General features: G+C 62.2%; 1 protein-coding gene and 1 long non-coding RNA gene across 5 annotated transcripts in view; one reads left to right on the top strand and one right to left on the bottom strand.

The window, feature by feature from the left end:
* The window catches only part of LOC309686282 (casein kinase II subunit alpha-like), a 33,067-nt gene that overhangs the window by 821 nt on the left and 8,729 nt on the right, over positions 1-23,517 (top strand). The window contains exons 1-4 of one of the 4 annotated variants that reach the window (XM_082498866.1): positions 16,327-16,340; positions 17,052-17,187; positions 19,509-19,620; positions 21,369-21,470. In XM_082498866.1, the coding sequence (XP_082354992.1) occupies positions 17,087-17,187; positions 19,509-19,620; positions 21,369-21,470 (315 nt within the window). In that variant the 5' untranslated portion in view covers positions 16,327-16,340; positions 17,052-17,086. Of the gene's footprint in view, positions 1-16,326; positions 16,341-17,051; positions 17,188-19,508; positions 19,621-20,824; positions 20,895-21,368; positions 21,471-23,517 lie in introns of those variants that run through there. The other 3 variants (XM_082498865.1, XM_082498867.1, XM_082498868.1) reach the window with 3 other exon arrangements.
* On the bottom strand, positions 11,864-16,532 carry LOC309686284. Its single transcript, XR_014270527.1, has 3 exons — positions 16,204-16,532; positions 15,561-15,759; positions 11,864-13,823 (listed from the first exon to the last, which is right to left on the bottom strand). It is a non-coding gene; the product is annotated as an uncharacterized lncRNA (long non-coding RNA).

Here is a 23,517-nt window from a genome sequence, read left to right as displayed (position 1 = left end):
GGTGAGTGAGTGGGGGCTGTGGAGTGGGGGGGGGCTGTGAGTGCCTGGGAGGTGTACAGGGGGGTGAGTGTGGGTGAGTGTGAGCGGGGGGCGTCAGAGTGTGACGGGGTGTGAGTGAGTGTGAGCAGGAGGGTGTGTGAGTGGGGGCGTGTGAGTGTGGGGGTGAGTGTGAGTGTCAGTGCAGGTGAGGGGGTGTGAGTGGGGGGGTGAGTGTGAGCACAGGGGTGGGGGGGTGAGGGGGAGTTGTGAGCATGATGGGGGTGTGAGTGTGGGGGTGTGTGAGCAAGGGGCATGTGTGTGTGATGGGGTGTGAGTGTGAAGAGTGTGTGCGTGTGTGCAGGTGGGGGGTGTGAGCGCGGGGGGTGTGAGTGCAGGTGATGGTGAGTGTGGCGGCGTGAGAGTTGGTGTGGGGGTGTGAGGGTGTGGGGGTGTGAACATGATGGGATGGGGTGTGCAAGTGTGAGTGAGGGGGTGTGAGGGTGTGGGTGAACGAGGGGGGTGTGAGTGTGTGGGGGTGTGAGTGGGGTGTGCGCGAGCATGATGGGGTGTGAGTGATGTGTGCAGTGTGGGGGTGTGAGTGTGGGGGGCGTCATTGTGGGTGAGGGTGAGTGTGAGCACAGGGGGGTGTGAGTGTGTGGGTTTGAGGGTGAGTGTGAGCACAGGGGTGGGTGAGCGTGATGGGGTGGGGGTGTTTGTGAGCGTGGGGTGTGTGATTGCCGGTGTGAGGGGGGGGGTGAGCGGGGGGTGTGAGTGCTGGGGGGGGGTGTGGGTGAACACGGGGTGTGGGTGTGTGGGGGTGAATATGGGGTGTGTGCGGGGGTGTGGGTGTGATGGTGAACACGGGGGATGTGCGTGTGAGAGTGAACATGGGGTGGGGGCGTGCGATGGTGAACAGGGGGTGTGGGTGTGATGGTGAACACAGGGGGTGCATGTAATGGTGAACATGGGGTGTGTGTGGGGGGGTGCGATGGTGAACAAGGGGTGTGTGAGGGTGACCGTGGGGTCTGTGTGTGGGTGTGATGGTGAACACGGGGGGATGTGTGTGTGAGAGTGAACTTGGGGGGTGTGTGGGGGTGTGCGATGGTGAACACAGGGTGTGTGCGGGGTGTGGGTGTGATGGTGAACACAGGGGTTGTGTGGGTGTGAGGCTGAGCACGGGGAGGGTGTGGGTGTGAGGGTGAACATGGGGGGGTGGGTGCGATGGTGAACACTGGGGGGGGGTGGTTGTGAGGGTGAACACAGGTGTGTGTGTGGGTGCGATGGTGAACACGGGGGGGTGTGTGTGCGATGGTGGACACGGGGGGGGTGGGGTGTGGGTGTGATGGTGCCCCATGTCCTGGGGGGTATGTGGGGCAGTGTCCCATGGGGCTGTAGGGGTGAGATGTGGGGCAGGAGGTGCCCCATATCCTGGCGGGGATGTGGGGCAGTGTCCCATGGGGCCATAGGGGTGAGGTGTGGGGCAGGAGGTGCCCCATATCCTGGCAGGGATGTGGGGCAGTGTCCCATGGGGCCATAGGGGTGAGGTGTGGGGCAGGAGGTGCCCCATGTCCTGGCGGGTATGTGGGGCAGTGTCCCATGGGGCCATAGGGGTTGGATGTGGGGCAGGAGGTGCCCCATATCCTGGGGGGTATGTGGGGCAGTGTCCCATGGGGCCATAGGGGTGAGATGTGGGGCAGGAGGTGCCCCATGTCCTGGCGGGTATGTGGGGCAGTGTCCCATGGGGCCATAGGGGTGAGATGTGGGGCAGGAGGTGCCCCATATCCTGGGGGGTATGTGGGGCAGTGTCCCATGGGGCTGTAGGGGTGAGGTGTGGGGCAGGAGGTGCCCCATATCCTGGCGGGGATGTGGGGCAGTGTCCCATGGGGCCATAGGGGTGAGGTGTGGGGCAGGAGGTGCCCCATATCCTGGGGGGGGTATGTGGGGCAGTGTCCCATGGGGCCGTAGGGGTGAGGTGTGGGGCAGGAGGTGCCCCATATCCTGGGGGGGGGATGTGGGGCAGTGTCCCATGGGGCCATAGGGGTGAGGTGTGGGGCAGGAGGTGCCCCATGTCCTGGCGGGGATGTGGGGCAGTGTCCCATGGGGCCATAGGGGTGAGGTGTGGGGCAGGAGGTGCCCCATATCCTGGGGGGTATGTGGGGCAGTGTCCCATGGGGCCATAGGGGTGAGGTGTGGGGCAGGGGGTGCCCCATGGGGTGTAGGTGTGGGGCAGAGCAGCAGCGCCGTGGGGCGGGGGATGGCATTGGGCAGAGGTGTCCCCAGCCCTGTGCGGTGACGCGGTGACCCGCCGGTGCGTGTTGGTGCTGCGGTACCGCAGGGGCTGCCCGTGTCTTCGCCGTGGCGTTGTCCCGCCACGCGGTGGGTGCCGGCCGACGCCATGCGGCGCCTGGGCACGGCGGCGTGCCGGGAGCGGGGCGGACAGGGCAGGACCCAGCGCCGTGTTTGACTTTTACCGCATTCTCGTGTTTTACTTTTAAAACTTCTGTTGTGCCACGGGAGCGGGGGGCGGCGGCGGCACCGCGCGCGTCCGGGGACCGCTCGGCGCAGTCGGTCGCTGACCCCTTAGCGAAACGCAGCCGTAATTACCGGGGAGCTGCGGGTTCTGCTGCCACGAGGGGTGGGAAGGGAAGAATCTTAACGAACTTTGCTTATGCCCTTCGTTAACCGGATAGACAAAACCAACGCAAAGCCCGTTTCTGTCCAAACTCTCCGTGGTTTTTCTTGTACTAATTAATCCGTCTCCCTCGAGGTGTGTCAGGGCCCGGTCCCCGGCCCGGGAGTCTCATAATGTCAAAGCCCCGTTCTCGCTATGGTGATGAATTCCCTGGCTGCCACCTTCCCTTCCCGCATCCCGAACCTTTCGGAGGGCACCGGGGAGGAGTTTTTAACGCGTCTTGGTTAGGAAAGGCCACTCTGGGTCGGCGGGGAGCTGTGTAACGGGGCGCCGTCCCGCGGGGAGGGACCGCTGTCTGCTGCGGGTCCCGGAGGAAGAAGAAGAGCAAAGCCTTTAAACCGCCGTCGCGGGGAATGCAGCCGCGCTGGCACCCGGGAGATCGTGGCACCCCGGCACGGTGTTTTCGGCGGCTCTCGGGTCGGTCACGCCGTGCGCTGGAGGTGCCGTGATGGGGCTGTGCGCTCACCGGCCTTCCCGGCTGGCCGCGGAGATGCCCGTGGGGCAGGAGGTGCCGTTGTCCCTGCTTTTAGCCGATTCCTCCTCTGAAATTTCCCTGCTTCTTCCCGCCACCTCGAAACCCGCTGTGCGATGCAGAAATGTCTAAATTTCAGATATTGACCCCTCGCAGCTTCCCCTCTCCCCCAAGCCCGGCGTCGACCGAGCTCCCGGCCTTTCTCCTGGCAGCAGACGCTGCCTGGGGCGCTTTGGAGAAGTCCTTCGGCAATGGGGTGATGGTGCCGAAACGCTGAGGACAACTGGCCCAGCTCCCACTGTTTGGGGACGGGAGGGTTTGTGCGGTGAACGTGTGGCTGAAAACATAGAATCAGAGAATGGTTTGGGCTGAAGGGACCTTAAAGGCCATCGGGTCCCCCCCTGCCCCGGGCAGGGCCACCTCCCCCCAGCCCAGGTCGCTCCCAGCCCCGTCCAACCCGGCCTTGAACACCCCCAGGGATGGGGCAGCCACAGCTTCTCGGGGCACCCTGCGCCAGGGGCTCAGCGCCCGCACAGCCCACAAGTTCTTCCTCGCATCTCCTCTCAGTCTCCCCTCTGTCAGCGTCAAACCGCTCCCCCTCGTCCCACGGCTGCCCCCCCTGACCCAGAGTCCCTCCCCAGCTCTCCCGGAGCCCCTTTAGGCACTGGAAGGGGCTCGCAGGTCTCCCCGGAGCCTTCTCTTCTCCAGGCTGACCCCCCCACCTCTCCCAGCCCGTCCTCCCAGCAGAGGGGCTCCAGCCCTCCCAGCATCTCGGGGGCCTCCTCTGACCCGCTCCAGCAGGTCCATGATGGATAGATGTGAGAGGCCAGAGTGAGGAGCTGGAGGCGAGCGAGGTTGGGGAGAGGGATTCGGAGGTGCAGGAGAGGGTTTGAGGTGCAAGTGTCCAGGTCAGGATGTAGGAAGGGGGGCAGAGGGTGAGGAGGCAGAGGCGATCAGCCCCACGCCGGCTCCTGCCGGCCGGGATTGAGTGTTGGTGCCTCTCCGCCCGTCCCCCCGGGCGGAATGGGTTTGGGAGGTGGCATCAGCCACACTGAGCCGGCGGTGGCTGGGCACAGGGTCTTGGGTTCGTGTGTAAAGAAGAGCAATGCATGTGAAGGGTCTGGAGAACACATCTTAAGAGGAGGTTGTAAGTTATCAGGAGGGGTCAACATGGGTTCACCAAGGGGAAGTCACACTTGACCACTCTGATCACGTTCTACAAGGCCATGACTGGCTGGGTGGCTGAGGGGAGGGCAGTGGACATTGTCTGCCTTGACTTCAGGAGAGCTTCTGACACTGTCTCCCATAACGTCCTGTAGGCACGCTGGGCAGTGTGGGGTAGGGCAGTGGGCAGCGAGGTGGATGGAGGACGGGCTGGATGGCAGAGCTCAGAGGGTTGGGGTCAGCGGCACAGGGTCCAGTTGGAGACCTGTAGCTCATGGTGTTCCCCAGGGGTCAGCACTGGGTACAGTCTTGTTCAACACGCTCATCAACAACCTGGCTGAGGGACAGAGCGTACCCTTGGCCAGTTTGCTGGTGACTCAAAGCTGGGAGGGGTGGCTGACATGCTGGAACGCCGTGCCACCATCCAGCGTGACCTGGACAGGCTGGAGAGTTGGGTGGAGAGGAACCTAATGAGGTTCAACAAAAGCAAGTGTAGGGTACTGCGTCTGGGGAGGAATAACCCCCTGCACCGGTACAGGTTGGGGGCTGACCTGCTGGAGAGCGCTCTGCAGAGAGGGACCTGGGAGTCCTGGTGGCCAACAGGTCAGATGCCTGTGAGCCAGCAATGTGCCCTGGTGGCCAAGAAGGCCAATGGCATCCTGGGGCGCATCAAGAAGAGCGTGGCCAGCAGGTGGAGGGAGGTCATCCTCCCCCTCTGCTCTCCCCGGTGAGGCCACATCTGGAGCACTGTGTCCAGTTCGGGGCTCCCCGGGTCAAGAGGGACAGGGAACTGCTGGAGAGGGTCCGGCAAAGGGCTGCGGAGATGAGGAGGGGACTGGAGCATCTCTCTGCTGAGGAGAGGCTGAGGGACGTGGGGCTGTTCAGTCTGGAGAGGAGAAGGCTGAGGGGGGGTCTTATCAACGCTTATCAATCCTTCAAGGGCGGGTGCTGGGGGATGGGAACGGTCTTTGTTCAGTGGTGCCCAGTGACAGGACAAGAGGGAACGGGCACAAACTGGAACACGGGAGATTCCGTCTGAACATGAGGAAGAACTTCTTTTCTTTGAGGGCGGCAGAGCCCTGGCACAGGCTGCCCAGAGAGGGGGGGGAGTCTCCTCTGGAGATATTCCAAACCCACCTGGATGCGTTCATGTCCAACCTGCCCTGGGTGCCCCTGCTCTGGCGGGGGGTTGGACGAGATGGTCTCCAGAGGTCCCTCCTGACCCCGGCCAGTCTGGGATTCTGTGAGCATCTGAGGGCCCTAGGGGGGTTCAGCCTGGAGAAGAGGAGGCCGAGGGGAGACCTTCTCCCTCTCGACAGCGCCCTGACAGGAGGGGGCAGCGAGGGGGGGTCGGTCCCTGCTCCCCAGGACCAGGCGATGGGACAAGGGGAGACGGCCTCAAGCTGCGCCAGGGGAGGTTTAGATTGGAGATGGGGAAACATTTCTTCCCGGAAAGGGCTGTGGAGCACTGGCAGAGGCTGCCCAGGGCAGTGGGGGAGTCGCCACCCCTGGAGGTGTTTAACCGACGGGCAGAGGTGGTGCTGAGGGACGGGGGTTAGTGGGGACGTGGCAGCGTTGGGCTAACGGTTGGATGCGGTGATCTTAGAGGTCTTTTCCAACCTCAACGACTGTGGGCCTGCGGGAGAGGGGGCCGGGTCCTCGTGAGCGGTGGGGTAGGGACAGTGTGTACGGAGGCAGCTGAGCCCACCCTTCCCCGGCAAACGAGCCCGTTCGCCCTCACCCGCTGCCTTTCCAGCCTGTTCGCGGCTGCGCTTTCGCGTGTAACGAAGCAATCGGTCATTTAAACGAATCGGTACGTTCTTGAGCGCTTGGCTCGAGAGCCTTCCCTGGTCGGAGGATGACTAAGGGCACGGTTGGCCGGGCGCGCAGGAACGCCGGGTCCGGCTCTCCATGCGCCCCTGCCAGCGCTGGGATTTCAGGCTGGAAACCTGAGCCGGCTACAGGCAACCGGCCCGGCTGCGGCAACGCTTCCAGGCCAGACTGCTGCCAGACCTGCATCCTGATCCGGCCAAACTGCTGCTGGACCCATGTCCCGATCCGGCCAAACCCGTCCCAGACCCAGACGTGATGAATTAATACTTTTCTTGGCGTTGTTCAGCCTGGAGAAGAGAAGGCTCCGGGGAGACCTGCGAGCCCCTTCCAGTGCCTAAAGGGGCTCCGGGAGAGCTGGGGGGGGACTCTGGGTCAGGGGGGGCAGCCGTGGGACGAGGGGGAGCGGTTTGACGCTGACAGAGGGGAGACTGAGAGGAGATGTGAGGAAGAACTTGTGGGCTGTGCGGGCGCTGAGACCCTGGCGCAGGGTGCCCCGAGGAGCTGTGGCTGCCCCATCCCTGGGGGTGTTCAAGGCCGGGTTGGACGGGGCTGGGAGCGACCTGGGCTGGGGGGAGGTGGCCCTGCCCAGGGCAGGGGGTGGCACTGGATGGTCAAGGTCCCTTCCACCCAAACCACTGGGTGATTCTGTGATTCCTTTTCCCCAATCGCTGAATTCTGAGTGGTGCTTCCCTTCGGCTCCGACCCGGCGCTGTGCCCCGGCTGACCTGCAGCCTGGTGGGACATCCCGATTTTGCAGTCTGCACGTCAGGTGCTGTCACGGGAGGGTTTGCCGGCGCGGGTGGCATTCCTCTCCCCGTGCTGTGGATGGAGGCTGGGGAGCGTGCCTCCAGCTCTGCGCTGGGGACCGGGCGCTGCGCCCTTGGCTCGTGCGCGTTGGCCGAGTTCCCTTCGCGTTTGCAGGGTGACTCTCTTTTACACCAGCGTCGGTAACGCCAAATACCTGTGGAGGTTGTTCGGTTTGATCCTTGCAGGCGTTGTCTCGCCGTCGATAGCTGTGATCATGGACTGCCGCTTGCCGTTATTCCCTTCTCCTGGGGAAATCCAGTTTCCAATACGGAAGCCTCGTTGATCCTTGCTGCGACGCGCGGCACGTCAGCTGGGTCGTACGCTGTCTCTCGGCCCCACTGCCTGAGCGCAGGAGAACATCTCGGGGAGTTGGGCTGTGTTGATTTTTTCCCCAGCTTTTCTGCAGATGCGCCCGACCCAACATGTGATCTCAATTATTTTTGTCGTCGTCGATGACGGTTGTCCCCGTGGGCCTGCCGACGGTGTCAGACGGGGCATCACTGACCCACATGTGGTGTCCCAGCGCTGTTGCCCGTCATCAACCAGCGCCGGGTGCTTCTCTCGGGACCCCCGAAGGACGGTGAGGGCTGAGGCATTGCGAATGGGGAGGTTGGGTGCGCCCTTTGTGGAGGTGGCTGGAGGTGGTGAGCTGCTGAGCTTCAGAAAATGAATGGTTACGGTCTTCTCCCACGTCAGGGTTGGAAGTTGGGGTTTGAAATTGCCCAGAGAGGGCTCACCCGTACCCCGTACCCCTCACCCGCCGTTCCCGAGTAGCCAGTGCTGAGGAGAGGCTTGGGCAGATTTTTAAAAAGCTGTGGTTGTTTTAAGCATGTTTTAATTGCTCGGAAATACGGTGATTGGGGTGCAGTCCCTTTCTGTGGGAGAAGCGGGACATTGCACGTGCCCTCTCCGCAGCAGCTGGGAACGGCAGGAAAACCGCTTTCTGTCCCTCGGGCCGGATCTGACCTGGATCCTCAACTCCTGGGTTGAGTACCAACCCCGGCTCCCTCTGAAGAACAAATTCAGTCCTCCGTTTGCAGGTCACCCTTCCCTTTCCCTGTCTGCGGGACTGGGACTTCCCCCCTTTTCCCTGCTCCGAACCCCTCTGGGGAGCCGGAGAGTCGGGAGCTGGAGCCGTCTGCCCCACCAGAGAGGCAGCATCTCTCCTGGAAACATCTGACCTTGCTTTCCCTGCTGCCTTTCGCCTCTGCAGAGTTGTCAGCTCAGATATAAACCGGTGAGGTTCCCACTCCGTACCGCGATCTTACCTTCCTGGGGGCGCGCGGCTGGTCTCTGCGCGGTTGCCTTTATCGCTGCCCGATGCAGGTGGTCAGTAGGGCTGTCGGCGTCTGAAAGCATCCGCAGCCCAGGAACCTGTTCCGGGATTTTCCTGAGTGTCCCGGGCTCTCCGTGAGGCTCCCCCGGGGCCGTGCCGAGGTGGTTGTCCTCACGAACCCCATGGGCGAACGTGCCACTGCGCTGCTAAAAGCTGTGGAGGGGCTGGTTGAAAGCTCCTGAGGTTGGCAGGAGGCAAGACCAGACCTCGGGAGAGGGCAAGGTGGCCTTCATCTTCCTCTTCTCTCACTGTGGCCTCTGCCCTTCAGCGTTGAGGGCTACAAAGATGATGGGGGGATTAGAGCATCTTTCTTACGAGGAAAGGCTGAGGCACTTGGGTCTTCTCAGTCTAGAAAAAAGAAGACTGAGGGGGGATCTTCTCAACACTTATCAGTCCTTCAAGGGCGGGTGCCGGGGGATGGGAACAGGCTTGGTTCAGTGGTGCCCAGTGACAGGACAGGAGGGAACGGGCACAAACGTGACCATGGGCAGTTCCATCTCAGCCTGAGGAGGGACTTCTCTCCTGTGGGGGCGGCAGAGCACTGGCACAGCTGCCCAGAGAGGGGGGGAGTCTCCCCCTCTGGAGCCACTCCAAACCCTCCTGGAGGTGTCCTGTGCCACTGCTGGAGGTGCCCCTGCTCTGGCGGGGGGTGGCACTGGGGGAGCTCCAGAGGGTCCTTCCAACCCCGACCAGTCTGGGATTCTATGTTTCTGTGACCAGTGCCGTTTTGCCCCTTGGTGGGGTATTCGAGGAGCTGTGACCAAGCTGACTTCACCTGCCCATGCCCTCCGCTCTCGCCGCATCCACCCTGGCTCATCGTGTTCCCAAGTCAGTATCTTCATGGTTTCTCCCTTGCGTGGTGTGTGGGAGACGCTCCCGAGAACATTCCTAGCTCGTTGATGAGTTTAAGGGTCTCTCTGCCTCTGCGCTCATTAAAACCTCACCGGAGAGTGGCAGTGTGAGGGGCAGTGCCCGTTGTGCCGACCTCGGGCCTGGTGTGCTCCCACCAGGGTGGGAACCTTGGCTGGCGGCACTTGCCAGACTCCTCCTGTACCTTCTTAATTCAGATAAATCCATCTCTGAAGATGCTTTCTTTTCATCTGCAACTCCTCAGGACCTTTCCAGCCTTCTGCCCACGGTGGGTTTACACTGTGTCTCCATCACTCTGTGATGGTGAAGGTGCTGCCGAGCTCCGGCTGGAGCCCAATGTGGATTTCTTCATTTTGGCTGCCAAAAATCCCCTGTATCCAGGGAGATCCAGCTGCCTGCATTGGGCCGGCTGCGTGGACAACCCTGTGCCGAGGGGGTGCCGGCAGCGTGCCCTTCAGTGGGGCTCTGTTGGTGCAGTGGCTGTACCGGGGGACACGGAGGTTCTGAAGAACCTTGAGTGCCATCTGCAGTGCTGCGCCCCACCGTATGGAAGGATGTGAAGGTCCTTAAACACGTTTAGAGGAGGGCATCAAAACCAGTGACAGGGCTGGAAAGAACATCCTGAACATCCTAGGGAAGCAGCTAAGCACTTTGGGCTCATCTGGTGTGGAGAGGAGGAGGCTGAGGGGCGACCTCATGGTGCTCTGCAGCTTCCTGAGGAGGGGATGTGGAGAGGGAGGTGCTGAGCTCCTCTCCCTGGGATCTGGGGACGGAGCGCCTGGGAACGGGTCAAAGCTACGCCAGGGAGGTTTAGACTGGACATGAGAATCACAGACTGGTTAGAGTTGGGAGGGACCTTAAAGATCACCTAGTTCCAACCCTCTGCCGTGGGCAGGGACACCTCCCGCTAGACCAGGTTGCTCAAGGAAGCATTTCGTTACCAAGAGGGTGGTCAGACAGTGGAACAGGCTTCCTCCAGAGGTGGCCGATGCCCCACGCGCAGCAGCGGTTAAGAGGCATTTGGACAAAGACCTTAAGAACACGCTTTAGCTTTTGGTCAGCCCTGAATTGGTCAGGCGGGTGGACTGGATGGTCATTGTAGGTCCCTTCTCACTGAAAATACTACGTTCTATTTAAAGGGGGCTTGTAAGAAAGATGGGGACAGACGTTTTAACAGGGCCTGTAGTGACAGGACGAGGGGGAGCGGTTTGACGCTGACAGAGGGGAGACTGAGAGGAGATGTGAGGAAGAACTTGTGGGCTGTGCGGGCGCTGAGCCCCTGGCGCAGGGTGCCCCGAGAAGCTGTGGCTGCCCCATCCCTGGGGGTGTTCAAGGCCGGGTTGGACGGGGCTGGGAGCGACCTGGGCTGGGGGGAGGTGGCCCTGCCCAGGGCAGGGGGGGACCTGATGGCCTTTGAAGGTCCCTTCAACCCAAACCATTCTATGATTTGATTCTATTCTGTTCTATTCCATTCCGTGAAACTAAAGCCGATCTGCTGCCGGTCAGTTCATGGTCCTGAAGCTCCACGTGCAGCACAACCTGCAGCACATCCGTCTTTCCTACCGGCAGCTGTGGTAGCTGAAGCCACGAGGAGAGTAGGAGCGTGTACGGCCGCCGCGTACCTCTTCTCTTCGGAGCAGCCCCAAGATTGAACAAGTTACCGGCACGGGAGCATTCTGGTGCTGCGGCCGGCCTTCTGCCCCGCGGTTCGACATCACCTGCCCTCAGCTGCGGCTTGGTGGGAGGCTGGAGATAACGGTGAGCCATGCTGGGTCTCGCCTACCTGCCCTGCCCGGGGCTGCGTGCCCTGGGTGAGCTCCAGCCGCCACGCTTTCAGAAGCATCTCTGGCTGCAGCCGCTTCCTGAGGGAACTCTCCGCTCTGCGGGGAAGGTCGTCTCCTCCTTCAGCTTCACTCTTCGTTTTGGGGAGGACCTGGGAGGGTCCCGGAGCCTGCGGCACTCGGGTGCTGCTCCAGCCGGGCAGGGATGCGGCAGCCGTGGGCTTTCCCCAGTTCTCCCCTCTGCCAGCAGCCCGCCCGTGAGCCAAGCGGAGGAGCCAGGCTTTGAGGTTGGATGTGGAGCTGCTTCCAGCCTGGCTGTGGTCTCCAGGCTGCTTCTGTCCTCTGGATTTCCACTGCAGCCGCTTTGCCCCATTGTTTCAGTCCACTGAGGTGCTCCGGTTTGTTATGCAGAGCTGGAAACACGGACATCAGGCCCTTGTTCTCCGTGTCTGCCTGCTCAGCTTGCCTTTCGCTGCTGCCTTCTCCAAAGTCCTGTTGGCGGCGAGTTTATTTAGTGCCATGAAGGCTTGTTGCTTTTCACAGCATCCCAGACTGGTCGGGGCTGGAAGGGCCCTCTGGAGCTCCCCCAGTGCCACCCCCCGCCAGAGCAGGGGCACCTCCAGCAGTGGCACAGGACACCTCCAGGCGGGTTTGGAATGGCTCCAGAGGGGGAGACTCCCCCCCTCTCTGGGCAGCTGTGCCAGTGCTCTGCCGCCCGCACGGGAGAGAAGTCCCTCCTCAGGCTGAGGTGGAGCTTCCTAAGGTCATGTTTGTGCCCGTTCCCTCTTGTCCTGTCACTGGGCACCACTGAACAAAGACCGTTCCCATCCCCCGGCACCCGCCCTTGAAGGATTGATAAGCGTTGATAAGACCCCCCCTCAGCCTTCTCCTCTCCAGACTGAACAGCCCCACGTCCCTCAGCCTCTCCTCAGCAGAGAGATGCTCCAGTGCCCTCCTCATCTCCACAGCCCTTTGCTGGACCCTCTCCAGCAGTTCCCTGTCCTTGACCCGGGGAGCCCCGAACTGGACACAGTGCTCCAGATGTGCCTCCCCAGGGCAGAGCAGAGGGGGAGGATGACCTCCCTCCACCTGCTGGCCACACTCTTCTTGATGCCCCCCAGGATGCCATTGGCCTTCTTGGCCACCAGGGCACATCGCTGCCTCATGGTCGTCCTGTTGGCCACCAGGACTCCCAGGTCCCTTTCCACCGACGGTCAGCCTGGGCCAGCTGGAGGGCAGTGGTGTGCTGTCGGAGTGGGCAGGCGACATTTCCCATCCAGGAGAAGTGTGTGGAAGGGCTTTGGGGTGAGACAAGTCGGGGTCTCACCACCCACGTTACCCCTGAGGAGCACAGGGAGTTTGGAGCGGGCAGAGGGGACTGGTGCCGTTCTGGTGCAGAGCAACCGGCAGCCCCGGGACTCCAGCCAGCGCGCCCCGGGGACACTTCTGGCTTCCTGGGGAGGACGATGGTGGCCTTGACCTTGTCTGGGGATACGGGCTTCTCGCCGCGGGCCGGGAAGCCATGGTGGGGCTCCTCTTGGAAGTCACCATCATCAGTAGGATGCTGGTGGCCCGTGGGACCACGGGCAGCGCGGGGTTTCCAATGCCCGGGTCTGTTCCTGAGCCGTGTCACTCGATGGGGTGGTGCCGTGGCAGGAGGGGGGACGTGGTGACCCTCAGCCCCCTTTTCCTGCGGGATTCGGAGGGGTGTCCGGGGGGGCTGTGTCTGTGCGGAGGGGAAGGGCAGGGATGCTGCCTGTCCTGCCTGCGTTTCATCAGGGGGCAGTGGAACCATCGTCAGGGGCCGCGCTGGCCCCTTCCATCTCAACACCTCCCCGCTAACGCGCCTTACGTTTCGGTCGTGCCGCCGAGAGAAGGAAGGATGGCGCTGAGCGCTACCGAAAAAAGATGAAGGAGGTCAACCTTTTAAAGAGAGACTGAACGCTGCATCCCACTTACGTTCGTTATTTCCCTTTAAAAATCCTCAACAGATTGCTTCTGGCGGAGGGGAGCCGGGAGCAAACCCGGCGCTGGGGAAGCACAGGGAGCCGGCAAGCTGCTGCTGGTGGGTTTGAGTTAAAAGCGATAAACGCGAGAAGCCAGAGAAGCCCCTGACCGTGGTTGACATCTCCGAGGCCCGGGCTGCGCGGGTCTGAAAGCTGCCTGAGAGCGCGCCGCTTCCATTAAAGCCTTTAGAGGAAAAAAAAAAAAACCAAAAAAAACCCAACAAAACCTCTGAAATTAGCACAGAACAGAGAGGTTGGCTTTTTTTTTTTTCCACCCCCCTGAGCTCTTCAGGTTAAAAATACTTGAAAAGTGGGACAGGATGACGGGATCCCTGGCTCGTTGCGCCCGCCTCACGTGTGAAAGCCTCGGGCGCCGGGGAACGTGCCGCGGGGAGCAAACCTGCTTTGGCCGGAGGGGAGAACGGCGGCGCCGACCCATAAGCGATGGTGCAGTGGATCGGAGCAGGGAAGCGCTCCCCGTGGAGCCTCCGCCGGCCCTGGGCCGGTGGGATGGCCACAGCCCCTGCGCCGAGGCTCGTTAGCTGCTCGTGTGATTGCTCTCCACGTCACGGGTGGGTTTCTCCTGCATGGAGCAGAGGGTCGTGCCAAGGCTGCGGCGCCGTGACCGTGTCCCGGGCTGCTGCCTCCTGCCCTCAGGAGCGTTCCTGCTATTTTTTTTCTCCCTCTCTAATATCTCTGCGGTCGGTCTCTTCTCCCCGTCAGCACTTTTCACCCCAATCCGCAATGCCGCAGCGGAAATGTCACCTCTCCGACGCAGCTGGCCTTGCAGGCAGGCCTGATCCTGCCCGCTGCCCGCCTTGAGGGTGCCGCGTCCCCCCACGCTGGCTTCTGGGGTGCCGGATGATCTCCCTCGCCACGCTGCCTGAGGATAAACGGGAACGCCGTGTCTGCCGCTGCCTGTGCCCCGCCACGTTCTCTTTGAAGTTGCCTTGGCTCTTCCTTCTCCCTGGCGCTGTGCTCGCCGGGGTGGTTCGGAGCATGTGCCGATCCTGCCGTGCCTTCCCTGGGGTGTTCACAGCGGGCGGGCAGCACCCCGCTGCGTGCGGAACGGCAGCAGAGCCTTTCTATCTCCAGGAAACTTTCTTTTTCATAGAATCATAGAGTCACCCAATGGTTTGGGCTGAAGGGACCTTCAAAGGCCACCGAGTCCCCCCCTGCCCCGGGCAGGGCCACCTCCCCCCAGCCCAGGTTGCTCCCAGCCCCGTCCAACCCGGCCTTGAACACCCCCAGGGATGGGGCAGCCACAGCTTCTCGGGGCACCCTGCGCCAGGGGCTCAGCGCCCGCACAGCCCACAAGTTCTTCCTCACATCTCCTCTCAGTCTCCCCTCTGGCAGCGTCAAACCGCTCCCCCTCGTCCTACGGCTGCCCCCCCTCACCCAGAGTCCCCCCCCAGCTCTCCCGGAGCCCCTTTAGGCACTGGAAGGGGCTCGCAGGTCTCCCCGGAGCCTTCTCTTCTCCAGGCTGAACCCCCACCTCTCCCAGCCCGTCCTCCCAGCAGAGGGGCTCCAGCCCTCCCAGCATCTCGGGGGCCTCCTCTGGCCCCGCTCCAGCAGGTCCATGTCCTTCTGATGCTGGGACCCCCCGAGCTGGAGGCAGCACTGCGGGGGGGTCTCCCCAGAGCAGAGCAGAGCAGAGCGCAGCAGAGGGGCACAACCCCCCCCGGCCCTGCTGGCCACGCTGCTGGGGATGCAGCCCGGGATGCCGGGGGCTCGCTGGGCTGGCACCGCACGTTGCCGGCTCCTGGCCAGCTTTCCCCCCCCAGCCCCCCCGAGCCCTTCTCCTGGGGCTGCTCTCCATCCCTCCATCCCCAGCCTGTGCTGGGAGCGGGGGCTGCCCCCACCCCGGAGCTCTTTGCTGAGCAGACCGTCCCCGCTCCACTGCCGGGATCGGTGCAGATGCCATTTCACTGGGTCATTGCAGATGAGATCTGGTGGGATTTTTTTCCATTTTCAGCATTTTCAGTTTCTGAGTGGTTTTTGCACCTCCCCACCCTCCCCAAACGCTGCTCTGGGCCGCGGGGTCCAGACTGGGCTGGTGGAGCCCATTAACCTGGCAGAAAACTCCTTTTTTTTCCTGGCTTAATGAGCTCTGCTCGCTCCCCCCCGGCGTTTGGGCAGTGGGGGACAGCAGCTTCTGCGGAGGGGCCCGATCCTGTTCATCCAAGCCCCAGCTCTGCTGGCAGCTTGCAGGCAGCTGCCTCCCTCCGGCTCTGTACCAGCTGGGGAGCTCCTACCTTCCGAGATGCTGATTAACCCTTGCGGAGGATATTAAAAATGCAAAAGGGCTCTCTAAATGCCGCGTGCTCCTTGCCGGCCGGTGCTCGCTTTGATTTATGGACTCGCCGACCGCGCTGTGACAGGGCCTGCGGGTGATTTCGCTACGGCGGGAGCAGAGCCCGGATTGCTGTGTCAAAATATTTTCTATTTTGGGTAAATGACTGCGGAGCTTAGTTTCCCGCTGCCGTGGGAGGACAGGGGACAGCCAGAGCGGCTCTCCTGAGCCCGCGGTCCCGACTGCCGGAGGTCCGTCTGCTCAGCACCACGTCCTGCCCTCCCTTGGCGGGGAGTCGCGGTTTCGGTACCTGTCCGTGGTTCCCACCTTGGGTTGTTCAGCCGAAACGTTTCTTCCGTGGCTGCATATCCCCTTTCCTCGGGCGCTGCCCGGAGGACGGCAGGCAGCTGGACTGGCTTGCAGTGGGACTCGTGGCCCACTCCTCCGCGGCCCAGCCGGCTCACGCGGCACATTTTGCCGTGCGGTGGTGCCTGGAGGGTTCCGGCTCGCTGGCACGTACCGGGAGCTGCACAGAGGGACCAACAGCAAGAGGAGAGCTTGTGGTGTCACCAGGGCTGGTGGGCTCACGTGCGGTGTCAGTGGACTGGTGAGGTCACATGCGGTGTCACTGGGCCAGTGAGGTCACATGGTGCATCACTGGACTGGTGGGCTCACATGCTGTGTCACCAGGGCCAGTGAGGTCACATGCAATGTCACTGGAGTGGTGGGATCCCATGCGGTGTCACCAGGGCCGGTGAGGTCACATGCGATGTCACTGGACTGGTGGGCTCATATGCGGTGTCACCAGGGCCAGTGAGGTCACATGCGATGTCACTGGACTGGTGGGCTCACATGCGGTGTCACCAGGGCCGGTGAGGTCACATGCGATGTCACTGGACTGGTGGACTCACATGCGGTGTCACCAGGGCCGGTGAGGTCACATGCAGTGTCACTGGACCGGTGTGCTCACGTGTGGTGTCCCCGGGCCGGCGGGCTCCTGGAGAGCGCTGGTGTAACGGGTCAGGGTCTTGCTGCGGATCTGCGTGTCTCGCGTCGTTCCCGGTTGTTGGGGAATGGAAGAGCTCCGTCCCCTGTGTCCTTGGGGAGGTGACAGGGTTTGGCACGGAGCTGCTTGGCCTCTGCCAGGGCTGGTTCGAACCTCTGCTCGCGGCGGGCGCCGAGAGCTGCCGCCATCCCCGGGGAAGAGGCACGGGGCGGGCAGAGCTCCCTTCCCCATCCCGGACAGAACTGCCTTCTCCGTCTGTGCGCCCCCCTCCCGGCTCCGTGGAGTTTGGTCCCTTCTCGCCACCGCCACCTTTTTCTGTCGGTGTCTTTTTTTTACCATTTTCCTCCCGCTGGGGAAGCAGGCTGAGGTCAGCGCCGGCAGGTTCGGGGAGGACCTGGTGGTGCTCGCTCCTTGCTGCTGCGGGGGCCGTTCGGAGCTGGAGAGCCGAGGGAGGTTTCTGCTCTCGGCTTAAGCGGCGGGCAGAGCGGTTTTGGGGTCGGGGGGGAAGAGAACTGGGCTGGGAAGGGGCGTGAAGGAGGACAGCCCGGCTGTCGGCTCTGCGGACCCCGGAGCCTGCTCCCCGGCAGAGACCTGCCGCCGGGATGGTGGCTCGGGCACGGGTTCCCTCCGCTCTGCCCGCCGCGGGGCTGAGCCGTGCCGGAGAGCCCCTCGGAAGCCGCCTCCTGCCCGCCCTCACTTTCCACAGCCCCCCGACTCCGCTCGGCAGCCCCGACACGCGCCCCCTCTTTCCCCTCTTTCTCTCACAAGTGTGCCTTGGTCTCATCCCAATTCATGTGTGTTTGTGTTTTTAGGGTGATTGAGGTACTGCGCCTCTGGCCGTGGAAGCATGTCGGGGCCAGTGCCGAGTCGGGCCAGGGTCTATGCAGACGTGAACACTCAGAGACCCCGCGAGTACTGGGACTACGAGTCGCACGTCGTGGAATGGGGGTACGCCTGGGAGATAGGAGGGGGACTTACGGCAGGGCCCGGGCGCCAGCGCTGCCACCGCTCTCCTCGGCGGCGCGGGGACGGACGCCCTTCCGAAGGCAGGTCGCTGAGCCCCACGGGTTCCAGCCGCGGCGTGAGGGCCGGCAACCCAGTGGAGCCGGGCACCCGCGTTTCGGTTCTCGGCGTTGGGGATGGCGCTGGCCGGGGCGGGCCGCGGTGGGAAGCGGGTCCCCATTCCCCGGGGAGCCCTGGGCTGCGCCGCAGCTTTGCAAGTGGAGCCACTCGTATTTAAGCGTTTAAAGTAGAGCCGGGTGCCTGGCGTTAAGCACAGGAGTAAGCGCTTAATTAAAGATAAGGGTTTGGCTTTTGCTGCTGGGAAGGATGGCTACGACGAAACCTCGGCGCTGCTGGCCCCGGGCCGCCGATGGGAATAGCGGGGAACGACGGCAGGGAGCTTGGGAACGGTCCTGGAGAGCGAAGAGGGGCTCGAAAGGACGAAGGTGAAGGTCTCGTGACTTTTTTTGGTTTTTTTTTTTAATCGGAGTTCCCCTGAGGACTTGAGTCTCTGAGAACTTGAAATGAAGACGACCGGTTGATGGTTTTGTACGGCAGCCGGCTCGGCGACGGGCCGGGCAAAGGGCCAGCGGGGGCTCCTTAGGTATTAACGTAGCGCTCGTCAGGGAGAAACGGCTCCCCTGCTCGACGGCACCGTCCTTCCCGAGCCGTGCGCCCGGTGCTTCGGGCTGAAGGAATGCTGCCCGCCGGGGACGCAGGCTGCTCTTTGTTGGGTGGTCGTGGTAAAACCTATAAAATAAGTCTTTAATCTATAAAATAAGTCTTTTAGCTGAGGCCGCGGCGTCGGCCTGGGCACCGAGGGACGCGTTGCCCTGCTGCGGCTGGCAGCTGGCAGCGGGGTCGCTGCCGGGGCCGGATTAGGAGCCCTCCCCGGTGCTCTCCCTCCTCTCTGCCCAAACCCTGGCTAGCTGCAACGCGCGCCGGTCACTGGTACCGGTGACCTAGAAATGAAAAGCTTTTTATCCACTTCCAAATCCCCCGCGGCAGGCAGAGCCCTGGGGAGCCTTCAGGCTCTCCGGGACGGTAATTCCATGTCTTCTGCGGGCATCCTGCGGGGGTGTTTTCACCCCAACAATCCTTGCAGTGGATGTTTTCCCCAGCGTTGACCCCGTCTGGTTCCTAGCGAAGACGGATTAATCCTCCCCATCCGTAACGCGTGGTTCGCCACGCTCCCTTTATTCGCGTTTGCCGAGCGTGACCTTCGGTGGAGGAGCGGAGCAGCCCGGCGCGGTTGGTGGGGTTGCGCTGGGGCTCCGCTGCCCCTTTGAACTCTCCTTCTTTTCCTCGAGGTGCTGACAAGTCATCTCCTGTATTGTCTCTGGTAATTAGCAATTTGTGAAGTCAAGCTTTTGCAGCCCGCCATGCCCTTTCTTTCCTCAACTTGTTTATCCTTATCAGCCCCCCGGGGGCCCTGCGCCTGCCCTCCTTGGCGGAGCAGAAATAATTGCCGATACTCCTGCTGTTTCCTTCGGTCCCCTCAGGTGCCTTTGGTGAGACCTTTGTGGGTTTAAATACGCGGAGGTTTGATGGGTGAGAGTTGCTTTATTTCCTTCCGACTTCTTGTGTGGAGTACTCGTTTTTACAAGTCCTGGGGTGCGCGAGATCCTTCGCACCTCAGCGTAAAGGAGGGGCCCTCGGGGAATTTTTACGCCAGGTATTTTGTCAGTCTCTGCCATTAACTGGCGGCTGGTGGGCTCGGGGGGTTCAGGGGAGCTAGTCCTTGCAGCCCACCGCCTCCTCTTCATAAATGGGAAGAGGGAAAGGTGGAAAGGCATCGTCTCCGCTGGGAAGAGAGCGAGGGCTGGGTGGGAGCGCGCCAGTATTGCGAGTTGGCAGAGGCATTTTCGGCGTGCCGGAAGGGTTTGTCTGCAGGGCTGCGGTGCCTGCAGGCGTTGGAGGGGAGGGAGGGGGGGGGGGGGCTGTCCCCGAGCTCCCCGTAACGCCTGTGAGGTGGTCCTGTGTCCATCTCCACCTGGAAACTGCTGAGCCAGCACTCTGCCGGCAGCACTGCGCTGCAGCCGTGCTCGCCGGTCGGTTGCCGGTGGGTTTGCGTGCCCCTCTGCGGCGGTAGCTGCTTCTCACTAGCCGTGGGCACCGTGGTACGCTGTAGCTCTCCGCTTACCGTAGTCTGACCCCCCCAGATCTTGACCTTCCCTTGGGAGAAGCGTTGTCTCTAAAGCAAGCGGTGCTCTGTTTTGAGCCGCCCGCAACCTCTTCATCTCTTATTTCTCTTGTTTCCTCAACAGCAACCAAGATGACTATCAGCTTGTGCGGAAACTCGGCCGGGGCAAGTACAGTGAAGTCTTTGAAGCCATCAACATCACCAACAATGAGAAAGTGGTTGTGAAAATCCTCAAGGTAGGTGTGTTTGCCCGCCAGCTTGTTCCTCTGCCAACGCTTCTGCCTCTTCCCCTCCTTCACCTGCCCTCGTTTAAGCGCTCTGCTGATACTTGGGTGATCTCATCTCAGCTGAGTCCCCAAGGCAGAAGTTTCAGCTAGCTTGTCTCCTTCCCAAGCAATCCAGAGTTACGGAGACACGGACGGGCTTGGCTGCTGGCGCTCTTTCACTGAATTACGCTAGTCTTGCGTACCTGCTTCCAAGCAAACCAGAGCTCGGAGCAGGGAGGCAGGGAGGGCAGTGGAGGCAGAAGGAAAGTCCTGTGCCCAGCCTGGTCTGGGTGTTCTGCCTGTGTCCCCTCTGCCCGCCCTCTCTGTCACCCGCTGGTGTCACCGCTGCGAGGTTGCGGCGGGTGGTGATCTCCTCCTGCCAGGCGGCTGCACCTCAGCGGCGCTCCGGAACTGCGGCTGCTTGAGGGAACGGGCTTTTTTTGGGGGCCTGTTTCAGGTCACGGTCTCACCAGTTCAGCACAAGTTCTCGTCTTGTTCTGATCCAAGTTCATAAACTCCTGCGCCAGGGTGAGGAAAGAGGAGCACAGAGATCTTTCCCGGCATGAGCAGAGCAGCGTCTCGCAACAGAAGGTGGTTGCAGCGCGTGATGGCTCAGCCTGTAAGCTGGAGCTGATTCCTGCCCTGGGGATGAGCACAGGGACCCCCGCCTGTCCCAGGAGCTTGGGCAGGGCACGCGGGCAGCCGGTAGTGCTGCTTCTCCCGTTTCGTCGCTCGTTAGGCTCATGGACCGTGTTTAGCTTGCGGCGGCAAGCTAATTTCTGTGGTCTCGCCGAGCCGTGTGTAATTACAGCCTGTAGGGTGCAGGAGTGATAAAGTACGGGGACGGTCAGAAGAACGCTGCCTTTGCAAGAGGAACGGCGGAGGCGGAAGGAGTACAGCAATTAAGGAGCACAACAGAAATACACGTTGAGGAAAGCTCGGGGTGGGTTACGAGTGAGGAATGTCCTCCTTAATATATTCGCCCTGTGTCTTGCCCAGCCTGTGATGGAGAAGCAGAAAGCTAGCTGGGAAGGCAGAAAGAGCACCCCGTCTTCCGAGGCGGGAGAGAGACTCAGGTCGGCTTCTGGGGGCACATCAGAGCTGTCCCTGCGCTCGCCCTGCGGCCGCGGGGGACGTCCCCGGGCAGCGCGGGCCGGGCTGCGTGGGAGGCAGCGCTGAGGAGCGACAGAGGCGCAGACGGGCTCGGCTGCTACAGCTCTTTCACTGGATTAGGCTTTTCTTGGGTAACCGTTTACCAAAGTTTTAGTCAAAGGTTAAACCCGGGACTTGGAAAAACTGAGCTTGCTCTTTAAAACCTTTTGTTGTAGGAAAAGAATCTCCCAAATGCGGGAAACTCCCGTTTCTTTGGAAGCGGAGAGCTGTTAAGGGGGACGAGCTCACAGGGTGCCGTTCCGCGGAGGCGGTTTGGGTGATCGTGGCGTGGAATCACGCTCCCTCCGTTCTTCCACAGGGCTGGCGCGGGGCCGGGTGACGCTGGGTGCCCTGTCCGGGGAGAGCCGCCCCCCTGGGGACGCAGAGCCCGCTCCGCTCGGGGTCAGACGCGGGCTGCGCGGAGCTAGAGAACGCGCCTGCTGCTCACAGTTTCTTTTGCACCACTGAAGAACCTCACGCGCCTTCGCCCTTCCCCTGCGGTGTGTGCCAGTGTGGGGGGAGAGGGCTGTCTGCTGGTAACGGGCTCTCCCTTTCTGTTTTATCAGCCTGTGAAAAAGAAGAAGATCAAGCGTGAGATTAAGATCCTGGAGAACCTCCGAGGAGGCCCCAACATCATCAGCCTGCTGGACATAGTGAAAGACCCTGTGGTAAGGAAGGGGAAGGGGCAGGGGCAGCTCCGGGCGCCCGCAGCTGGCGAGGCGCGAGGGAGTCCTTCGCAGTCCTTCCCACCCCCTGAATTAAATCTGTCTCTGAGCTCGGACTGACTCCTTGGCCCGCTTGGCACCCGTCTGGCAGCCGAAATCAGCCCGGGCAGATCTCTGCGCCTGTTGCCCGTGCGAGCGCCGCTGAGGCGGTAGACGAGAGGGCAGAAATGGAAGGAGATATTTTTGGCTGATCCAGCAGTAGCAGGTGGAGGAGGGAATGTGCCTACAGCGCCGGCTGCTCTCAGTCCCGAAAAAGTGGCTGGGGGCACGGGGTGCCTTCCCCCCGGTGGGTTGTTCGGCTTTCAAACCACCCGGGTCTGGTGCTGCAGGAGTTTTGGCAGGAGAGCCTCGCTGGGTGCCGGCGCTTCCGTCGGAGGCAGTTCAGGAGGGATCTCCCTGGAGTCCTTGGGGAATGCTGGCTGGATTAGGGACCTGCCTACCACCGCAGCGTCACAGACCGCTGCCTTCTGTTTGCTGGGTGACGCTCCCTGCCGTCGTGAGGGCCGAGGAGAAGGACGGGCAGTGGCCAACGTGTGTGAACCGGCAGAGGTTGGGGTTGTGCCATCCGCAAACCGATAAGGCCGAGGGAGGCTGTCCTCCGCCTTCGTGCCTCGGAGCTCTGCGGTGCGCTGAGATCCTTCGCTCCTCCTGCGAACGCATGATGTTTCCTTTGTGGCGCTTCCCGCTCTGCCGGCTCTCGCCCCGGGGCAGCCTTTCACCTCTGTTATCCCCGCAGAGATGGGGTATCCCGCTGTCTCCCGCTGGTTTCTGATCCGGCCGCTGTGATCTGGGCAGGATTGCGGGTTCTGCGGTGGGCTCCGCTGGCCTGAGTCGGGGCAGGGGGACAGGCGGGACCCAGAGGGTCTTGGGGAAACGTGCTTTTTGGCAGCGGAGGTGAGAGTTTTACACGGGCAGACTGATAGAAAAGCCGTGGTGTTTATGTAGCGCAGCTGAATCTCTCCAAGGCCCGTGACTTCGTGCCGCCTGCCGTGCCGATTAAAAAGCTGCATTAGGACGAATTAGCAGGGCGTATTTGAGCCAATTTTAATCCTCTGACGGGCCGTGAAAGGCAGCTGTTTGTGGGGAGATAGCAGCGAGCGGGGGCCCTGGGGACAGGCTCTCGCTCCGCTGCTCCTTTTCCAGACGGGGTCCGCAACGCCGGTGACGTTCGAGGTGACAGAGCGCCTCGTAGGGAAGGAGAATGGGAGGATTACACGGCTGTCGAGCGGGGCCGTGCTGCCGGGAACTGGGGACGCGGGCGCTCGGCGTCGGGGTGGGCGGCCGGCCGTTTTTGGGGGAGCAGCAGGCCGGAGGTCTGCTGAGGGCGATGGCCTCTGCGGAAGGGCTCGGGGAGGTCTTGGGCTGAAAGGGCCGACCGCGCTGTGTCGGGGAGGGGCTGCGCAGACAGAGAGGGGGGGTTCTCCCTGCACACAGCCCCTGGGAGTCCTGCAGGAGGTCCAGCGTCCCGCTGCGAGGAGGAGGAGGAGGAGGAGGAGATCAAAGAGAAAGGGGAGGGGATGGGGAGAGCCCTACGTAAACAAACCCTACAGAAACAAGCTACAAAATGTGGCACCCCCCTGGGGGGGGTGTCTGTGTGCCTCCTCCACTTACTGTGTTTCCAAAAACGCTGCTGGGCTGCAGCAGTTTGGGCAGCCCTGGCCGGGGCGGTGCAGCTCCCCCGCTGCCCCCTTCTCCTTTCTGTTGGAGTTTCTATGAAGTCTTTGTGAGATCGGGTTGCTGCCGGCTGAGGCGAGACGGGGGAGCCCCTTCCCAGGGTATAGCCGTAGCCGGCCCTGGCCGTGCTGGCAGGCACCGCTCTCACAAACCAGACCTCCAGAGCTCCCTTGCTTCCCACCTCGCCCTGACCCAGCTTGGCCGGGTCCCCTTCGGCACCCAGAGGTGGGTGCATCGATCCCAGTGGGTACGTACAAAGCACGTGCGCACGTGGGGGTGTAAAGATCATAGAATCCGACAATGGTTTAGGTTGGAA

The sequence above is a fragment of the Vanellus vanellus genome (assembly GCF_965231255.1).
Source record: "Vanellus vanellus genome assembly, chromosome: 2".
Lineage (NCBI taxonomy): Eukaryota > Metazoa > Chordata > Aves > Charadriiformes > Charadriidae > Vanellus > Vanellus vanellus.
Note: the sequence above shows the minus strand (reverse complement) of the source record. Positions and strands in the feature narration are given on the sequence as shown.